This window comes from Papio anubis, chromosome 6 (assembly GCF_008728515.1).
Source record: "Papio anubis isolate 15944 chromosome 6, Panubis1.0, whole genome shotgun sequence".
Lineage (NCBI taxonomy): Eukaryota > Metazoa > Chordata > Mammalia > Primates > Cercopithecidae > Papio > Papio anubis.
Window position 1 is genome coordinate 37,171,945 of NC_044981.1, and position 15,630 is coordinate 37,187,574.

Consider the following 15,630-nt stretch of genomic DNA (forward strand, 5'->3'; position numbering starts at 1 on the left):
TGCACTTGGTATACTGTTTTTGAGATTCATCCATGGGGTATAGTTTTTCACGCTTCTGTGTAGTTGGAGTATACATAGTCTGTTTATCCATTCTACTGGTGATGGTGGTTTGGGTTGCTTCAGTTTGTGGCTATCATGAATAAAGCCTCTGTGAGCATCTTGTAACCATCTCCTGCTGCACCTGCTAAGAGTGGGTTTGGTGGGTCCTAGGTTATGTGGATGCCTCATTTTACCAGGCAGCACCTAGTGAGAGTGCCCGTGGCCCCTCATCCCTGCAGACAGTATTATTCAATTAAAAAATTCTTGCCAACATACAGGGTGTGAAATGGCATCTCATCAGGATTTTAGTTTACATTTTCCTGGTTACTGATGAGATTAAATATACTCTTGTGTTTATGGGCCATTTGTTGTTTCTCTTCCTTAAAATTTGTGTTCCCAGTTCAACCACGGTGGAAGACAGGGTGGTGATTCCTCAAGGATCTAGAACCAGAAATGCCATTTGACCCAGCAATCCCATTACTGGGTATATACCCAAATAATTACAAATCATTCGCCGATAAAGACATACACACACGTATGTTTACTGCAGCACTGTTCACAATAGCAAAGGCTTAGAACCAATCCAAATGCCCATCAATGATAGACCGGATAAAGAAAATGTGGCACAAATATACCATGAAATACCATGCAGCCATAAAGAAGGATGAGTTCATGTCCTTTGCAGGGACATAGATGAAGCTGGAAACCATCACTCTCAGCAAACTAACACAAGAACAGAAAACCAAACACCCCATGTTCTCACTCATAAGTGGGAGTTGAACAGTGAGAACACATGGACACAGGGAGGGGAACATCACACACCAGGGCCTCTCGGGGAGTGTGGGGCTAGGGGAGGGATAGCATTAGAAGAAATACCTAATGTATATGACGGGTTGATGGGTGCAGCAAACCACCATAGCATGTGTATACTTATGTAACAAACGTGCACGTTCTGCACATGTACCCCAGAACTTAAAGTGTAATTAAAAATAAATAATTGTGTTCCTTTTTTGGTCTGTTTTTCTATTGAATTGGATTAATTCATAAGTATTCTTAGTATATTACATTATTGATGATAATATAACAAATGTCTTTTGTCAGTTTTGCCTTATCTTTTCATTTTCTTTATTAATTTTCATTTTCCATTGCCGAGTTTTAAAAATATTCAAATTTATCAGTTTTAGTGATTTGTGGTCTTTTTAAAGAAACCAACTCTTCCCTACTTCATAATGTCTTCCAAAACTTTTGTAGTTTTAACTTTTATATTTAGGGTTTTAATTTACATGGTATTGATTTTTGTGCTTAGTGTGAGGTAACAAATAAATATAATTTTTTCCATGTGGTTAATTAGTTGACCAAGCAAAAGCTGTTAAAAAATCAGCTTAGTTGTGAGGTCAGGTGGGGGAGTTATTTAAGTTGCATTGAATCTATAGATCAATTTGGAGAGAATTAGCATCCTTATAAATATTGAGTCTTCTATTCAGAATTACGTATTACCTCTGCATTGATATGTCTTCTTTAATATCTCTCTGTGACGTTTTATAAATCTCTGTGTAAAAGTCCTACACATTTTTGTTAGATTTATTCCTTGCCTATTCATTGCTGATTTTTAATTTAATTGTACTGTTCAATTCTCCCAGTATGATTGTGGATTTATTAAATTTTCCTTTTGTTTTGGTCAGTTCTTGTTTTATGTATTTTATGGCTGTGTTGTTAGGTGCATACAAGGTAATAGTAGTTAAACCTGCTTAAGAGCACGGTTCCTTTTATTTTTATTTGGCAAATCCCTTTATTTATATTAATCCTGATTCCTCACAATTCTCTTTAGTTTGTCATTTACCAACTTTTTCTGTGTAACTGTTTCGGTCTCTTTACTTAAGCCTTTCTCTGTACTTTTTAGTTTTACCTCTTAAAAACATTGTATACCTGATAATTTTCCTTCAATCTCATTATCTCTGTCTTAGTGAGTTTAATTTGTTTGCATTTATTGTGATTTTTGATATAGTTGCACTTAATTTATGACATTTTATTTTGTGTTTTCTTCTCACTATTCTTTTTCTTTGATTCATTTTATTACTATTGTTGTCTTTGGGGTGGATAATTTTCACCATTTATTCTCTTTTCTGTACTTCAGTTCTTTAAGTGATTACCCTTAACTTTAGAATGCACATATTTTGCTCCAACTAAAAAAAGTACTAGCCAGGTTCACTGGCTGACGCCCGTAATCCCAGCACTTTGGGAGTCTGAGGCAGGCGAATCACTTGAGGTCAGGAGTTCGAGACCAGCCTGACCAACATGGTGAAACCCCGTCTCTACTAAAAATACAAAAATTAGCCAGGCCTGGTGATGCACGCCTGTAATCCCAGCTACTAGGGAGGCTGAGGCAGGAGAATCGCTTGAACCTGGGAGGTGGAGGTTGCAGTGAGTTAAGACTGCGCCATTGCACTCCAGCCTGGGAGACAGAGTGAGACTCCATCTCAAAACAAACAAACAACAACAACAACAACAACGAAGTACTGTCCTTAGTTTTGCAGTTTTCTAGTCTTATTTCTGACTACAAGGGCTTGACAAGCTTTACTGACTGAACTGTACACATTTTATTGCTGTTTGATGTTTTAGTTTTACCTTTGTGTGAACACTCAAAAATAATATATTAAAATAATTTATTTACTGGCATACTTTATTAAAATCTGCAGGTTCTCATGTACTTTTTTGTATCCCATTGGCTCTTTAGTGAGGATCTGTGAGAAGCAGACTCTCTTATCCTTCTTTGTAAGTCTGAAAATGTTTCGCCCTCATACTTTCATAACATTTTGGCTGGATATAAAATTTTTCTTTGTCTTTTAGCACTTGGAAAGTATTTCTTCATTTTTTTCTGAGTTGTGTTGCTGCTGATGAGAAGTCTGCATGAGTCTAACTGAATATTCTCTTTTAATCCTTAATGTTTCTGCAGTTTTCTTACCCTGTGTGGATTTGTCTATGTCTAATCCTGCTTTGTTCTCAGAACACACTTCCTATTTGAGGGTTTATAGCTTTCCTTAATGCTGGAAAAAACCTCAGCAATTTCCCCTTTAGTTATTACTTCCAGGATATTCTTTCATTGTCTTCTTCTGGAACTCCTATTAATTGAATGTTGAATAGAATGACCACATAATTTATTGTTTCAACTATGGAACTTTTGTGAGTGAAGGGGCACTGTCCAGATGAGGTCCCAGGACACAGTGAATCTGGAACTGTCCTGGGCACACTGGATGTGTGGACATTTCGTATGTTGGGGCTTCTCTTTCTCTTCTCCTTGTCTCCTAATGACTCTGTCATCTATGTTATGTTTTTGTCTTTCTTTGTCTTTTAGCACTTGGAAAGTATTTCTTCATTTTTTTCTGAGTTGTGTTGCTGCTGATGAGAAGTCTGCATGAGTCTAACTGAATATTCTCTTTTAATCCTTAATGTTTCTACACTATGGGCAAGTACCTCTGTGTCTATTCTAAAGATTTTGTCATCTGTGACATCTTAAATATTTCAAGAAAAAATACTTTTTCCTTATCCTCCAGATATGATATTATTTCTGTCTTTTTAGTTTAGCAATGTTTTTTAAAATTTTTTTGAAAGAGTCTTCATATATCGCTGAACATTTTCCCTTACTTTAGAGCTTGTTATCTGGGCATTACTTTTATCTGGAGTGAGTTTCTGTTTCAATTTTGGATTTTGTTAGCTCTCTTTCTTATCCTTAGACATATTCACGCATACTTGGCTTTTAATGTGCAGGCTCTCTTTGCGAGAGCTTTGTTTTCGTGTTTCTTTCTCCTTCCCTCCCTCCCTGTCTACGAGTTTCACTTTTGCCTCTAAATGACACTCGGAACCCTGAGTACAGAACCAGGTTTTATTTCTTCACAGTTACTGGCCCCTGGAGAGATATTGGGGGTATGGCAGGTTCGGCCAGGGAGCACACGGGAGGCCTGACTTAGCTACTTATCAAGGAATCTGTGGATGTGCTTCTTTTGCCCCAGGTCTGCATCCGCTGGAAAAGCCGTAGCTGCGGGCAGTAGGTTGACAGACCTTGTCTTGCAGCAGCATCTGCAAGACAGGTGGGAGAGCATTATTTTAGTTTTTGGCCTTAAGTAGTGAGGCTGGCCGAGGCCCTGTCCCTCATTGAGTCCTGTCCATCCTCTATATTTCACCAGAGCCAACCTCCCGATGGTCACTGCCTCTTTCCAGCCCGGAAACCTCACTAGGCTGTCCTTGTGTTTCTCTCCATTTCTGCTTCATGGAGATGCTTACCTTGTATTTGAGCATTCTTGTGTCCTTTATCTCCCATCTATGATTGTGATGGGTTTGGCAAAAAGAAGCTTTTTTGAGGGATGCACTCACTAGGCCACATTGATTTACAAGTTCTGTGGCAATTCAGCAATTTTTGAGGAAGCATACATGAGGATAGTACTAAAAAATCCTTACTTGTCTAAAATGTCTTTCTCTTATCCCCACACACGAATGCTAGCTTCGTCTTCTGGGATCAGAATCCCTTTCTCTCATACTCTACAGAGGCTGCTCCATTGGCTTCTTTGGTTTCCATTTTTAGAGGAGAGTTCTGCTGCTAATCCGATTTTCCCTTCCAAGTAACAACTTGTATTTGTTTTGATCCTTACAGGATTTCTCTTTTATTCTTGACATTCACAAATTGTATGTTTAGATGCAGGTGGGTTTTTTTTCCCCCATTAATCCTGTCAGGCACATAGAGAATCTCTTCAAAATGAAAAAACAAGCCTATTCTTAAGGTTAAAGGAGTGCTTTGCTTTAATTTCCCGTATCTACACAGTATTCACGTGCTGCGTCTAGGTAGTAAGCATCTCTGAGCGGAGTGACCCTCTGGAATTTACTGAACCTCTCCCTACCTTGGTTTCCTTATCTACAATATGAAAATAATAATAATCATAAGGTCTGCCTCACAGAATTAATGTGAACATAAACTGGTAATTTATGGAAACTGCCTGGCATACATTAAGCATTCAAGAAATGTTACCTATTCTTACCTTTTCTCTAAGTATTTTCTCTCTCTTTGTATTTTGCATCTGAAATTTTGGAGAATACCTTCAGCTGATTCTCTAATTTGCTGTATAAGGTACCAAATGATCTAGTGCGGGGTTCACTGCCTCTATTATTCAGCTGTTCCTTTATACTTTATGAAAACTCTTTCTTATTCTCAAATTACACACTTTGAATCAATGCCCACACGAATTTTATTGCAACATCTTGAATTCCACTGGGACACTGTGAATTGAGGGGTTTTGTTTGCTTGCTTGCTTTTTGTTCAGTCCTTTCCAATAATAGGTTTATCTGGGAACCCTTGGCCCTGAGTGCTAAAAGTTGGGTCTTCACTTTGGAACTGTGGCCTCTATGTTTCTTGTGATCTCCTCTCACCCCCATCTGCTTATATTTAGAAATGGAGATGTAAGTTTTCAGTAATGACAGTATTTCTTGCACTCCCAGAGAAAAAGACAATGGACAGTTTGCATTTATTATAATTTTGTCTGGGATGGGGTGGAGGTTGAGACAGAGGGAGCTGTGCTAGCCGGAGTAATTTGCAGCTCTGCGGGTGTCCTTCATAACTGGACTCAGGCATCTGTGCTGCTGTCTGTGCATGAGAGATATTGTTTAACAAAGCAGTTTTTGGAAATCATGGACCAGGCACGTCCTGTTTAATCTCGTAAAAATATAGACAAAGAAGCATATAAAGGTATATGCTGGTGATCTCGTCCTGTATCTGTTGCAGGGCTGGGAACAAAGAATGCCTTTAGTAAACATTGTTAAAGGTTATTACTGAGAAAAAACAGCATTAAAATAGTAGAAAACGTATATGAGATTACTAGTTTGCTTCTAAGACTATCAGGTCATTGTATTTTCTCAGTTCTCTGCAATTTAGGGCTCTGTTATAAGTAATAGTCTCTTTATGTAATGTGGCCTTTTAAAAATGTTCTTTACTGTTAGGACTGAATTTTGTAGCATAATAAACTGTTAATGAAATTTTAGGTTAAGGTTAATCAGCTAAATGTCCATCTCATTGCAGCCATTATGGGCGAAAACGATCAGAAGATATTATTTCCTTTATAAAAAGTGAAGTACATCTTGCAATTCCTAATGTGGTAAGTATTATTAAATACACTGATATTTTGGTAAGTTACTTAAGAAGCATAGTACTAGAACTGAGCTTTCATTTAGGGTGACGTTCCGGTCCTATGTATTTTTTCACTTTCCCTCACTGTTTAACAAATTGGAAATGTCATTTATATCTGTTATGAAAAAGTCACTTCTGGGACGGGCACAATGGCTCACATCTGTAATCCCAGCACTTTGGGAGGCCAAGATGGGCGGATCCCCTAAGGTTAGGAGTTCGAGACCATCCTGGCCAACACGATGAAACCCCATCTCTACTAAAAATACAAAAATTAGCCAGGCGTGGTGGCAGGTGCCTGTAATCCCAGCTACTCGGGAGGCTGAGGCAGGAAAATTGCTTGAACCCGGGAGGTGGAGGTTGCAGTGAGCCGAGATCATGCCCCTGCACTCCAGTCTGGGTGACAGAGCAAGACTCTGTCAAAAAAAAAAAAAAAAAGAAGTTACTTCTGTATTAGCTCATGGTGTATTGAAGGCCTTGTGAAAGAGTTGAGTTAGCCATCTGTTCTGCCATCAGTTAGCAAGTACCCTACCAATTGCCTTGCTTTTCCTTACTTCAGACATTAAATTATCTAAATAAAATAATCACAGTTGTCCAGATCCCTACCCCAAACACATGTCTGTGAGGCAACCCACTAAGGTAAGGATGGCAGAAGAGAAAGATAAAAAGAGCCTGTGCCCTGAGCATCTGAATCATCCGTATCTTCCCGTGGCACTTATCTCTACAACTACCCCAGCTGCTGATGGGCATCTGGAACTCCAAGCCACATGGGATGGCTGAGCTGCCTTCTGCGATGGGTCAAAGGATAAGGCCAGGCAGAAACGTGACTCACCTAAAATCACCTTTACGTGGTCTGACCTCCTGAAGGATAGCGTCTTAGCTTATTTGGCACATTTCAAAGAACTGAGGTCAGACTCTTGGTGGTGTAGCTTCTTCAGTTACTTTGTTTCATGGATTTCTAACACATAGTCTGTAATTTCCCACTGCATTCTGCCACCCCCATGGGGAAAAGGATGACAAGTACTAGTTTGGCCTTTTTAACAAAATCGAAATGTCATTTCTGTTATTAAAAAGTTACTCGTGGTATAATGAGGCTTGCAGGAATCGATAGCGGGAAAACTTCAGGATAGAGAAAATCTGCATCGCCCCCCACACCATCTTCCTCTGTCATTCTCCCCATCAAATCAGCCTTCCACTGGGCCAGCCGAGGCTTGCCCCACTCAGGGGGGAGTGGAGGTGGTGAAAATCGAGGGATGGACGGTATGTGCCAGCGGTATTACACATTTGTTTCTTCTTTCCGCAGGTGATGATTCCTAGTTTGGATGACATTCAACAAGCCATTAACCGTATGATCCAGTTAACCCTGGAGGTCAGCAGAGGAGTGGCTCACTGGGGGCAACAGCAAATCCGTCCCATGAAGTCAGTCATTCCCAGCCCCACCACTACTGACCTGACCCATCAAAACACAGGAAAACTGCAGAAGAAGGAAGAAAGTAAGAATGTAAAATTAGTCAATGATCTTACTGATCCTTCTTGGATTTGATAGCATATAGATTTTTAAATTATTTTATATGTTTGATACATTTCGCATTTAAAAAATAGTATGTTTCATCTTAAATGTAACATGCAGGCATTTTTTCCTGGCTTTGGGTGGTGGGTGAAAAGGATTTTTAAATCCCTTGTCTACTGTGATGATCTTAAGTTAAAAATTAAAATAAGCCTTAGCACTAATTTTACTTTCTGCATGATAGTAGGTTGGATAAACTTAACGTAAACATAAATTCGTCGCTTAAGTAATTATGAATGTGATATGATAGTGACCCAAAATTTCATGAACCTTTTTTTTTGATACTTCCTGCATAGAAAGAAACTGGTTTATTTTTTATTTTATTTTATTTTAGTTCCAGGGTACGTGTGCAGGATGTGTAGGTTTGTTACATAGGTAAACATGTGCCATGGTGGTTTGCTGCACCTATCAGCACATCACCTAGGTGTTAAGCAAGCATGCATTAGCTATTTTTCCTGATGCTCTCCCTCCCATCACCCCCCATCACCCACCAACAGGCCCCAGTATGTGTTGTTCCCCTCCCTATGTCAGTGTGTTCACATTGTTCAGCTCCCACTTACAAATGAGGACATGTGGTGTTTGGTTTTCTGTTCCTGCATTAATTTGCCAAGGATAATGGCTTCCAGCTCCATCCATGTCCTTGCAAAGGACATGGTCTCATTCTTTTTTCATGGCTGCATAATATTCCATGGTGTATATGTACCACATTTTCTTTATGCAGTTTACCATTGATGGGCATTTGGGTTGGCTCCATGTCTTTGCTATTGTGAACAGTGCTGCAGTGAACATAGGCGTGCATGTATTCTTATAATAGAATGATTTATATTCCTTTGAGTATATACTCAGTAATGGAATTGCTGGGTCAAATGGTGTTTCTGGTTCTAGGTCTTTGAGGAATTGCTACACAGTCTTCTACAATGGTCAAACTAATTTACATTTCCACCAACAGTGTAAAAGCATTCCTATTTCTCCTAGCCTCATCAGCATCTGTTGTTTCTTGACTTTTTAATAATTGCCATTCTGTCTGGCGTGAGATGGTATCTCATTGTGGTTTTGATTTGCATTTCTCTAATGATCACTGATGTTGAGCTTTTTTTTATATGTTTGTTGGCTGCATAAGTGTCTTCTTTTGCCAAGTGTCTATTCATGTCCTTTGTCCATTTTCTGATGGGGTTGAAAAACTGATCTCTTCAACTGGTCTCTTTAACTTTCTAATGGGATTGAGAAACTGGTCTCAAAACTATGTAGCTTCCACTGTGGTTCAGGGAAAGGCAAACTGAAAACAACAAGATACTAGGTGAGGCCTAGTGTGGTAGCTCACGCCTATAATCCCAACACTTCGGGAGGCCGAGGCAGGTGGGTCATCTGAGGTCAGGAGTTTGATATCATCCTGGCCAACATGGCAAAACCATGTCTCTACTAAAAATGCAAAAGGATTATCCAGGCATGGTGGTGGGCACCTGTAATCCTAGCTACCAGGGAGGCTGAGGCAGGAGAATCACTTGAACTGGGAGGCGGAAGTTGCAGTGAGCTGAGATTGCACCACTGCACTCCAGCCAGGGCAACAGAGGAAGACTCTGTCTCCAAAAAACCAAAACCAAAAACACCTCCAAGATACCAGGTAAGCTACATGACCAAGTGGCTCAGACCCCTATGGCACCTTTCTATGTTGCACTAACATTGCTTTCTCAGCTTACATCTATGGTTTCATGGGGTGTTCCCTACAACCAGCTAATAAAGGATGAAAAATCTCAGGACTGGTCTATTCGAATTGGCTTAATATGTTGTTGTCAGCTGAAAATGGACTTTTATTGCACTACAGCCCACTCAGGAGTGGCCCTAAAGGGCAGTGAAAAGGGGAATTTCCCCCAGTGGGCAGAGCTTCAAGCAGTATAACTTTTTTAAGGAGAGTGGTCTGAAGCAAAGATATACATGGACTCTTGGGCAGACGAATGGCTGGACTGATCATTCAGGACCTAGAAAGAACAGCTTTGGAAAATCAGAGGCAAGAAGAGCTGGGGAAAAAGCATGTGGATGGATCTGTGAATTTACATAAAATACCTGGCAAGATAAATCTTAGTTCCTTCAGGGGCTGATCGTAATCCTGAAAGACACAATCCAATGCCATAATCTCAAATGTTGAAATCCCGAAAGATCAAAATCCCAAAAATATAATTCTGGAAAAAATAATAGTTCTTTTAATAAACAATTCTTTTAAATATATCTATTTACATTTTTAAAGGGGGATTTGATTTTCAGAATTTTAGACATGGATTTTATACTTTCAGGATTTAGATTTTAGGGATTTTGAGCTTTTGGGATTTCAATATTTGAGATTATGGTGTTTGGGATTGTGTCTTCTGAGATTATGGATCAAACCCAGTTCTTTCTTCAGAGAGGTAAAATAATTTTTCCAAAATCACAAACCTAACGAGAGGGCTGGGAATTAATCCATATAAGAAGATTAGTATCTATTTTTTTTTTTTACTTTTAGTCCAATGTTTGCCGTTATTCTTTATTCTCTCCTTAGTCCTTCTATATATTTTTCTATTACTGTAGCAGGCTAAATGTAAAACTAAAAATTGCTAGATGTAAAAATCTCCTTGGACTTATCAACAATCTTGCAAATGAGAATTCTATTCTCTGCAAAATTATCAACCAAGTACAATATAAATAGACATTTTCAGACATGCAATGGCTTTTAAAATGTACCCTCAACACACCCTTTTCCGCAAAGTTACTGAAGGTTGTAGTCTTCCAAAATGAGAAAGCAAAAGCAAAAAAAAAAAAAAAAAAAAAAAAGATGTAGGATATTGGAAACAGGAATAAAATGCAGCAGACAGGTGAAGGGAATTTCAAGGTGAATGTTGAAGGGTGATTGTGCAGTGATAGTTATGTTCTAAGCGTAGAGGGCAACCAGTGTGACTTGGGAAACAGATGAGTTTCGACTACTCTCACCAAATGCCGGATGCCGTTATATATACTGTCCTTTAACTTGAAGACAGAATGCCTGGGTAAACCTGGTCTGTATTCTTGTCTGGACTTTCTTGTTCTCACCATGTGCTGATGAAGTTGCTGCTCTACACTCATTGCTCTGGGTCAGCTGAGGAAACTTATTTATTCCTCAGAAGCATTCTGCCTTGACCAACTACTGAGAACTGGAGGCAGGTAATTGTGATATAAGGAAATAGAGATCAGCTCACTATCCTGGCCATATTCTTGCTGGACATTTATTACTCGGCTCACAAACACAGTGCTGCCAGATGCCCTGATTGTCATGACACATATATTTTCTAGGACTCATTTATATCCTGCCCCATAGCTTCCCCCACAAAGGGCTTTTGTAAACTCGTAGAAAAGATGAAGCCAGACTAGTCCCAGAGACTCTTTTCTTTAGAGGAGCCTTCATCTCACATGAACAATTAATGTTCTTTCCTTTACAGCTAGTTTTGTGCTTGCTGCTCAGTTTTAAAAAATGGTTTAGGGATAAGCATGTTGATTTATTGTAAAGTTTATCTTCAAAGAAAATTCGGGATAATGGTTGCCTCTGGGAGTAAGGGAAGGGAATGGGATTAGAGAGGTGCCTAGAGAGGACTAGTCTATTGGTAACATTCTGTTCTTAACTTGGTGGTGAGTACATTGGAATTCATTTTTTCTTCTTCTTTAATATACATTTTATTTCTTGTGTTTTATATATGTTTCTGTAAGTATATTTCACTTACCCACACAGACATAAATATAGCTTCTTAGCAAACCAGGAATAAAATGGATTTTCTAATAATGTCATCTGTGAAAATATTTAGAAGTATTCCATTCCTAATAAAATGAAGAATAAAGAAGGAAGCCCACGATTATCATTTTTATTTGATAGTTTACTAGAGATCTTCATTATGAAATAAGAAAAAACAAGAAGAGTTGGAGAGGAAGACTGAGATTGTCCTTATTTAAAGATTATACATAGAAAATCCAGGAAATCTAGAAATAATTGTTAAAACTAATAAGTTCAGAAATGTTTATGTATAAAAGATCAACATACAAAACCCCCAGTATTTCTACATTTACCGGTAATACAGTTAATATATAGTAGAAGCATATATTTTTTTGTTAGCCGCAAACCATAAGGTCTTTAACAAATAAATGTAAAAAAATATTTGCACAGCATTTTTGGAGAAGATATTACTGAATGAGATAATGGAAGACAAGAATAAATCCACATCATGAAGAAGTCAATTCTTTGGTTAATCTATAAATTCAATGCAATTCCAAAGAAATCACAATAGATTTTTTTCTGTGGTCAACTTGATTTATAAATTTGATTGTAAAATTATATGGAAGTGAAAAGAGTTAAAAATAGCCAAGAAAAATTGGTGGTGAAGAAAAGCAAGGTAGGGGTTCCTGCCCTGCCAAATACCTAGGAGTATTACAAAGCCAGGCTAAGAAGGATAGCCTTTTAATGATCCAAAGATAGATAACATACAGCAGAACAGGAGAGAGGGTGCAGAAATACTAGTATATATGAAAATATATGATATAGATGGATTTACGAATCAGTGGAGAAAGAATGTACTGTTTAATAAATGTGGCTAAGGATTTGCTTCCATGTGGAAAAACTTTCAATAGTATCTTTTTGTTTGTTTGTTTGTTTGTTTTTGAGACGGAGTCTCGCTCTGTCGCCCAGGCTGGAGTGCAGTGGTGCGATCTCGGCTCACTGCAAGCTCCGCCTCCCGGGTTTACGCCGTTCTTCTGCCTCAGCCTCCCAAGTAGCTGGGACTACAGGCGCCCACCACCTCGCCCGGCTAGTTTTTTGTATTTTTTAGTAGAGATGGGATTTCACCGTTTTAGCCAGGATGGTCTCGATCTCCTGACCTTGTGATCCGCCCGTCTCGGCCTCCCAAAGTGCTGGGATTACAGGCTTGAGCCACCGCACCCGGCCTCAGTAGTATCTTAAATTAGATACACATCATACCCACGATTCTATATCCTGTAACACTATTCCATCTATTTTACAACACTTTTAGAATAAAACAGCGCAATGTATTTAAAACACCAGGGTGGGGAAGGATTCTCAAGACATATGAAGCTCAAACCATAAAAGAAAAGATGTTTAAATTAGACTTCTTTATATTTAAAAACATCTTTAAAGGAGCTTTAAATTTAAATGACCATGCTGAAGTCCTTAATAAAATGTTAGCCAACTGAACCCAACAGTATAGGAAAAGGGTTGTATAGTGTGACCAAATGAGGTTTATTCCACAAAAGCAAGGTTGGTTTAACATCCTAAAATATACCATATGAATAGAATAAAGGGCAAAAACTCATGATCGTCTCAATAGACATAGAAAAAATATTTGACAAAATCCAACACCCTTTCATGATAAACATGCTCAACAATCTGGGAATAGAATTAAACTTCTTCAACCTTATAAAAGGCATCATATCTAACATTGAAAGCCTGAATTGTTTCCCCCTAAGATTAGGAACAAGTCAAGAATACTAGCTCTCACCACCTCTACTCAACATTATAGTGTAGGTTCTATCAAGTGGGTTAAGATAAGTGAACTAAATTGAAGATATACAGATTGGAAGGGAAAAGGTTAAACTGTCTTTATTAGCAGATGACATGATCTTGTATGTAAAAATAACCTAAGGAATCAACGCTTGTACACACACACACAAAACTATTAGAACTAATAAATGAATTCAGTAAGACAGTAAGACTGCAGGATGCAAGATCAATATACAGATATCAACTATATTTCTAAATATTAGCAATGAACCATCTGAAAATGAAATAAAACAATTGAATGCACAAAAGGAAGGAAGAATAAAATATATTTAACAGAAGTATAAGGTCTGTACACTGAAACTGTAAAACACTGCTGAAAGTTATACCATGAAGAAATACATCATGTTCATGGGTTGGAAGATCCAATATTATTAATCTGGCAGTTCTCCCCAAATTGATCTATGGATTTTATACAATCTCTATCAAAATCCCAGAAGGCTTTTTTTTTGTTGCAGAAGTTGATAAGTTAATCCTAAAATTTGAACAGAGAATAGGGGAATTCAAAGGACCTATAATGGCCAAAAAATTTTGAAAAAGAACAAAGCTGGAGGACTTACCACTACTTGGTTTTATTTATTTAGAGATGGGGTCCCACTCTGTTGCCCAGGCTGGAGTGATGTGGTGCAGCCTCTGCTCACTGCAGCCTCTGCCTTCTTGGCTGAAGCAATCCTCCCCTTTCAGCCTCCGAGTAGATGGGACTACCGGCATGTGCCACCATGCTCAGCTAATTTTTGTATTATTGTAGAGAGATGATTTTGCCATGTTGCCCAGGCTGGTCGTGAACTCCTAGACTCAAATGATCTCCCCGCCTCGGCTTCCCAAAGTGCTGGGATTCCAGGCATGAGCCACGGTCCCCAGCCAGCTGGAGTCAAAATTTATCTTCAAAAGATGTATGTTCAAGTTAGCCCTCATTATTAGAAGTGATGCTTAGTCCACATTTCTCCTGTCAGCCTGGCCACAATTCTTTTATTTTGGCTTCTTTTATCTCTATTCGAATTGCATATAATGACAAAAACTTTGAAATTCTCCACCGAGAGTCTTTCGGATCTAATTTCTTCAACCAGTTTATTTTAGGGTCCTTTTTAGAGTAGATGGATCTGCCTAGTTTTCAATTTGACACCCTAGGAAAATAAAAGCATTGGTGGCTGTTGAAGACTGTATCAAACTGAACGGTCTAAGAAAACTACACAAATACTGTATCAGTAGAAATACCAGGTTTAACAAGCAGGAAGCCAAGATGCCAGATGCTGAATATCTGCGGCGCTGATGTTTAAACACCCCAGCAGAGGTTGTCTCATTTCATTCTCACGATTACATCCACAAAGACTAAATACTTGTCCCAAGGTCATTTGATTAATAAACTTAATGTCTGTCCTTGAACCACTGTGCTATTCCTCAGGGTGGAAATTTCAACGCTTTTAACCTTTTCTTAAAGGACGTTAACATTTTGGGGGGTTTTAATCAGTGTCTTTCATTTATCTGCTCTGAATAACAGTTCTTCTACATTAAAGAAATCTAGATCCCAAGATCTGACACCATAGTTTAATGAGCATCCATGAAGATAGCAGGAGAATAGCCCTTAATTACTCGAAATAGCTCTTAGTTTCTTGGAGGGAGAGTCTTTAAGAAAATAGAGTTTGAAAAAGAATCAGAAATATTAAAACTGATAATATTTAAAGTTGAATATAGAAGTTATTTATAGTGTAAAAACATCTGTTTTCAGGATCTGTTGAAGAAGTTATTCCTGCAAGGAAGCTGAAGAATTTTTACCCGGGGGTAGCGGAGCACAAGGATATTTCTAAGTTGGTCCTGCTCCTTTCTTCCTCTGTAAACTCCCTAAGAAAGGCGGCTCACGAGGCCCTGCAGGACTTTCAGAAGTACAAGACTCTCTGGACCGACAACCGCGATGTGAAAGTGAAGGTGTCTTTCCACTACTTGTGATGTCATTTGGGTTTTGTTTGTCTCTGACTCTTGAGGGTGGACCAGGAAAATATCAGGGAAAATGACAGGAACTCATGAGCAGAGGCCAAGAATCTATAAATACCAAGCACCTGTCACCTTCTAGCTCATGTAATTCTCACATGGACGCACTGAGGCAGTTGGTATTACTGAGGCCCAGACAAATTTTGTTCAATTTCCTTAAACAATTGAGTACCAGTTATGTGCCACCACTGACTAGAGGCCAGGTATTCAAGGGTGCGTCCCACTTCTGGAGACCCAGCTGTTTTTCAGTAAGAGACTCAAGGGAACTTTAGAACTCTGAAAAACCATGCCTGGCAGGCGGTGAAATTC

At 38.7% G+C, this 15,630-nt stretch overlaps 1 protein-coding gene and 1 non-coding gene across 6 annotated transcripts in view; one reads left to right on the plus strand and one right to left on the minus strand.

Moving 5' to 3' along the window:
* Positions 1–15,630, plus strand: part of DNAH8 (dynein axonemal heavy chain 8) — a 319,842-nt gene that overhangs the window by 91,373 nt on the left and 212,839 nt on the right. For all 5 annotated transcript variants that reach the window (XM_031667069.1, XM_031667067.1, XM_031667072.1 and 2 more), the window contains exons 25-27: positions 6,101–6,176; positions 7,509–7,698; positions 15,062–15,258. In XM_031667069.1, coding sequence (XP_031522929.1) covers positions 6,101–6,176; positions 7,509–7,698; positions 15,062–15,258 — 463 coding nt within the window. The remainder of the gene's footprint in view (positions 1–6,100; positions 6,177–7,508; positions 7,699–15,061; positions 15,259–15,630) is intronic.
* Positions 14,531–14,628, minus strand: LOC116275570. The gene has a single exon (XR_004184687.1). It is a non-coding gene; the product is annotated as a small nucleolar RNA SNORA8 (small nucleolar RNA).